Below are 6,203 nucleotides of genomic sequence, written 5' to 3' on the forward strand. Positions count from 1 at the left end.
GCACTTTGTTCCTGTGCTGGGTATTTTAAAGTGCTTTATAAATAAAATTGGATTGGACACACGCACAAGTCCCCCCCCCCCCCAAAAAAAAGAAAATAAATAAAAAAAATCTATGTACATATCTAGGAAATAAAGCACTGTCAGAACTCTTTGTTTTGCCTTTGACTAATGTAAGGAAGTCTTCCAAAAAGACAGGATAAGGTTATTTTATTTGACCTCTTAGTTCAGGTTGTATGTAAGCCTCATTTTAGGACATTTTAGGACATTACTGTACTTATGATAATTTAGTCATTTATGCATTTAGGAAATATTTTATTTAAAATATATAACTTCAGTGACAGTGTTTAGCTTTTTTAGGCCACATGCTGTATGCAGTTGAATTATCAAAATAAAATGGAAACCAATGAGCAGTTCATTCCCAAAAGAGCTGTCTTTTTTTTCCTTTTCTTAATATTTACTATAGCTCATCAACAAAACAGAAGTGTTTCTTATTCGATCATGTAATTAACTCAGAGAATAATCGATCCTCGATCACTAAACTAATCGATAGCTGCAGTCCTAGGTGAGCCCACAGAAGAACACAACAGATATTTAAGGTTGCAGAGAAGAAGTGTCAACAGCGCAGCAGCAGCCGTCAGTTTGACACAGCATTGCCTCTTCCTCTGTCACTGACTAATAGCAGGGCTGCCCATTACAAATTGCCCTGTGATACACTCTGGATGACACTAGACTGGAAATCTAGACTAAAATCTGGACGGGGTGAGGAGGCGTAAAGGGACAGAGGCACAGTCAAGACGACTACACTCCATTCGGATCAAAGGATTGTCAGGGTGACAATCAGAGACTTAAGCGATACTGGCAACAAAGGCAATCTTCAGGAGGCGTAGGCAGTGGAACGGCACATTTATACTGTAATCTTTGCACTGCACTTCTTAAAGATGGTTTCCTAGTGCTTCAGACACATGCTGTGGATGCTAACACTTTTGGGTTCAAGGCTGGCTCAAAGCCTTTCGTCCATGAAACCCCGCTCATAAACTCTATCAGGTCTACAGTGTGAAATATGTTTTTGTTCAAGTCATCCTAGCTTTTAAATCTTTTAAATCATTTTTTGGACAGCTAAAAGCTACTTTGGACCTTATCAATGCAGCTAATCCTGTCCAACAACATAATCCGATTAATGTAAATCTGTCAAAATGAAAAGCTATGCACTAGTTGTGATTCTACCGAAATTACAAGGAGAGAATGTCAACTTTAAAATGTTTTCTTCAGTTAATTCAAAATAAATACAAATAAATTAAAAAAAGGTTGTATTGCAATTGTAGTAGACCTGACTAAACATATATGTTTAGTGAATGGGAGTCAGTGCGCCCAGGGCAGCTGTGGCTACAATGTAGCTGCCATCACCAGTGTGTGAATGTGTGTGTGAATGGGTGAAAGACTGAATGTAGTGTAAAGCGCTTTGGGGTCCTTAGGGACTAAGTAAAGCGCTATACAAATACAGGCCATTTACCATTTACAATCAACACAACATGCTGAAGTTCAAACTGAGCACCAGAACGAGGCAGAAAGGTGATTTAAATGACTTTGAGCTTGGCTTGGTTGTTGGTGCCAGATGGGCTCGTCTGAGTGTTTCAGAAACTGCTGATCCAATGGGATTTTCCCACACAAATGTCTCTAGAGTTTACAAAGAATGTTTTTTCTTAAAGTTTCTTTTGGTAAATTGATATCAGTTTCTTGGTTACATCACTGATAGGATGACCTTCCTACTGGTCAAGTTGTTAAAGGCCTTCGGCCATATCAGTAAATCTGTAGGAGGCCACATCTCTTACTGACAACTAAAAATTTTCAAGTGTTCAGCAAAGCAAACCCAAAAAGTTTAGATGTTTGAGCTATATTTAGTTCAACATGACCTCTAGCTCTCACAAAAACCATTGGTTATAAAAAAAAGTTTGATGTACACGATTCACTCTACAGTCTGTGCGAACAGCAGCACTCTCCAATGTTTTCACAAACAATCTTATTATTGTCTCTACACCTCACGTCTCACTTTGCAAAAAACTGAACTGATGAAAATCAAATCTGAAAATAATGTTAATTATAAAATTCAAATTCCATATCTGTCACTCACAGGTTGCTCTTTCAAAGATGTGATCATTTAAATTTGGGAAAATGTTGTGTTTTTTTTAAAAAGCTCAATCTGGAGTGTGCCTGTCCTTATTATACCCAGAAACAAGGTTTGATGCCAATGTGCAAATCCGGGTAACATCCTCTTTTATGTCTGGGGGAGACGTGATAGGAAGTAATAGGAGTGGTCCTGGTGCCTAGGAGGCAGGAGAGAAGAAATCAGAATAATCGACTAATCCAAAAGTAACTAAATATTAGGATTTAAGCACAATCTAATGGAAGATGTTTGCCTGCAAAATTACTGCATGTATTTAAGAGCCATTTGAAATTGTTAAACACATTCTTCAATAATCCAACTGTACTTCAGATCATGAGTTTTCTAAATGTAACTAACATTTACAGCGAACAGCAGCTGTAGCTTTGTTTCCTTGTAAATTCATTGGTGACGAATGTTGTTAAGCAATCCACAGGCAAGTTCTCACATGCCATGTAACTCCTATCACACAATGAGGCACTCTTTGGTATTTTTTGGCATCCTAATATTTCAGAATCAGGGCTTTACTTGACTTCATACTCTGTGTAAATAATCATTCTGTACATACGATAACTTTTTAATCCTACAACTGTTTATAACTTGCATAGTTCCCATTTCTGTATAACTGTATATCTCAGATTTCTGTATAGTTTTTTTTAATTTCATATTTATATCCTGTTCATAGCCTGTACATAGCTTGTACTCACTACAGCTAGAGCTGGGCGATATGAGATTTTTTCATATCACGATATGTTTTTTTCATTTCAGGCGATAACGATATCTATCACGATATAAGCCAAATAACTATATTTGTAAGATTTAAATGTGCCGTTGCTCACAAGTAAAATGTGAAATAATCAGCAGCTTGTTTTTATTTAAATATTTATTTCCCATAATAAGTTCAACAGGGTAGATGTACTTAAGGAACATGAGACTTTTTCAGATAGATAAAGGCAAATATTGCAAACTACACAAAAGGCAGCCGCTAAAGCGTTTAAGTTTCAAAATAGAACAAACGAAACAGACTAAATTGTCAATTCCACTTAGAAACAAAATATTAATTCTAAAAATAAATCTTAGTTTGTTTTACAGAAGAACAGACAAAACTGACTAACTTTTGTCAATATCAAATAAACTGAGAACTAAAAGGAAATTCTCAATCTCTCCTTGTTGTATAGCTTAGCTTTTCAAACAGTTTTAACAGTTACTTTAGTCTGACAAAAGCCGAATGACGAATTAGCGCTTCCAGTCAGAGACTGAGGCTACGTCCACACGTACACGGGTATTTTTGAAAACGGAGATTTTCCGTTTTCGTTTTAAAAAATAATCCCGTCCACACATAAAGGCAGAAATGAAGGAAAACGCTGCTATGAACATGCCAAAGCAGCAGGTGGCGCTAGATTCCTAACCGTGCAGAAATGTTGGCCAATCAGAAGTCTAGAAGCCTCGGTGGGAAAAAGTAAACAAAGCTGGGGCATAGAAGCAGAACAGAGTCGTATGTGTGGAGGGACAGTAACTGTGTGTATATGTAAGCATTTAAACACTGCAGAGAGTAGAATTAACAGTAACAGTATTGTAGAAATTCATTTCACCGAAACAATAACGTGGCGCACAGTGTGACGCATGCACCAGTTTATTGTATTTCCAGACTTGCTTTCGGCACAATTTACAGTGCACGCTACTCTGTTTTTTGTCAGACTTGAAATAGCCGAAATACCTTCACACTACGGAACTTCTATGGCTCTTCCGTTCGACAATCTCTTCGGCATTGGAACCATCATCTGTTTTCTCTTCGGTCACGCTCGGTTGATTTTTCTAGTCGGCACACTCATTTCCTCCATTATGCGCTGGCTGCTTCCCAAACAAACACACGTGCGGCTTGGCACTTGTGCTGTACGTAACAAGTCACGCGACGTGACGCTGCGGCTGTGATTGGTTCGGCTCTGCGCTACTGAATTTGGATTGGCTGACCTTTTTTTTTTTTTTTTTTTTTTTTAATTTTTTTTTAGAGGACAAGAGCGGCGAGGTCTATCGCGATAGCTTAATTTCTCTATCGAGTAAAAGTTATATCGCGATACATATCGTTATCGTTCTATCGCCCAGCTCTAACTACAGCCTGTACATACTTATAGTTATAGAATATTCACAACATACTTCATACCGTGTACATTATAACATACCATAATAGACCCATTTCTGTAATATACTCACATATCTATATTATTGCTAATATATATTGTAATATATCTATATCACTAAAGCACTTCTGGATGGATGCAAACTGCATTTCGTTGCCCTGTACCTGTGCATGTGCAATGACAATAAAGTTGAATTCTATTCTATTCTATAAACCCTTTGTCAGCAGGAATGGCAATCAATAAACATCTAAAATATTTACAGTTATTTATTATCAGACTAAATAATCTAAGACTGTACTTACATTAACTGCATTTGCATTAAACTGTACCTGACTCCAACCTAACCATGCCACTTCTTCTCCACTTTTTCCAGCACTTTTTCCCATGCAAACAAAACTTTACAAAGCTAGGTCATTAGAGCTTAACTTATATGAGAGATCGTTTTTCATGCGTAGATATAATTGTTAGGTCCCAACAGTTCCGACTTGCCACACAAACTTTAAATACACTGTTTTGGTTGGGTTTTTTTGTTTTTTCATTTTTAAAGCATGCTGATATGAATCTAATACTCCAGAATAAATAAAAACAAAGCCAAATCTGGTTTGCAACAAAGTTTGACTTCCTAATGAGTTGTTGTCCTTCTTTTTTAATTTTTAAAACCTCACTTGTTTTATATACTTACTTTATAAGAGTATGTTTTAATCCAAAGGTAGACAGTACACAGTTCAGTATGATTTCATCCAGTCTTTTTTTTTTTTTTTTTTACAAAGTGATCATCTGTCGAGCTAGCACAAAAACATACAAATACAAGTATAACACGCAGCATGATAACACATCCCGGTTCCAAGTATTTGGACTGAATATCATGTTATCTTTAATGAAGGTTCTTGTGCAACCATTATTAATTTACACTTAAAAAATAATAATAATGAATTCACTTTTTATGCTTGTAAGCTGTGGCAGTCGCTGTGGCATCATCACGTGGACCCAGCTGCATTCACCAAACTTAACCTCTGGCAACCTCAAGTTTCCATGAATGCAGTGCATAAAGGGCAGACAGAAAACAGCCAGCGGTTTATTGCTGAGCATTTCTATTTATTAAATATAAACACTACAGTTTACTTAAGCAGCAGTAAGAAACATTACCTCAGGGGCAAAATAGCACAGAAATATATTACAGTTACCCGTGTGAGTCGTCTCAGAGCGAATAGCCGCATATTTCCAGGTAGACCTGACGAAGAAGCAGCACAGCAGCGCCCACACCCCTGACAGAAACGAAGGGCTGGTTGAAAAAACAAAACAAAAAGTGTAGTCACTTTCGTCCTACCGAAGGGTTCGATGGGAAATGTAGGCACACTGCAGTGAAGAAAACACAAAAACTAGCTGTGTGCCTACAGTGCTCATATACAGAAGTGCCCAGAGTGCGTGGTCGCACTACAGTCCAGCTCCTAAAGCATGAAGTAATTATTTAATAATCAGATAAGATAAGATAAGATAAGATAAGATAATAAGATAAGATGCCTTAATTAATGTCAAATTACAACAGAAATAAACATTGAACACAACCTATGAATTAGGGCTGCACAATTAATCGTTAGAAAATTGCAATCTCAATCCATACTCATTTCGAAATGACAACGATTAAAAAAAAAAGGAAAAAAAAGATGACGTATGTACCGGATTTTCTTCCGGGACATAAGCTGCATGAAAACAAGCGCCCACTCTTCAAACAACAAATGACTCAACAAATGACAAGGGCGGAGGCTTATACCACGTGATACAGAAGTCAGCTGGCAGGGAAAAAACAACGGAGAGCACGTGAGAGATAACGAAACTGTAAAGGCCAAGAAAGTGACAGGAGAAAATCCGTCCCGGTCAACCACCCAAACATCAATAACGGGAACCTT

The 6,203-nt window shown here is 37.3% G+C and overlaps 1 protein-coding gene across 1 annotated transcript in view; it reads right to left on the bottom strand.

Annotated features, from left to right (window-relative positions):
* The window catches only part of shmt2 (serine hydroxymethyltransferase 2 (mitochondrial)), a 31,017-nt gene extending 25,477 nt beyond the window's left edge, over window positions 1-5,540 (bottom strand). Inside the window, exon 1 of the mRNA XM_085354693.1 lies at window positions 5,481-5,540. Coding sequence (XP_085210819.1) covers window positions 5,481-5,513 — 33 coding nt within the window. The 5' untranslated portion in view covers window positions 5,514-5,540. The remainder of the gene's footprint in view (window positions 1-5,480) is intronic.
* Window positions 5,541-6,203: the final 663 nt, after the last annotated feature.

This window comes from Diplotaxodon limnothrissa, linkage group LG5 (assembly GCF_057381915.1).
Source record: "Diplotaxodon limnothrissa isolate DT_005_m linkage group LG5, D_limnothrissa_male_GT1.1, whole genome shotgun sequence".
NCBI classification, from domain to species: Eukaryota; Metazoa; Chordata; class Actinopteri; order Cichliformes; family Cichlidae; genus Diplotaxodon; species Diplotaxodon limnothrissa.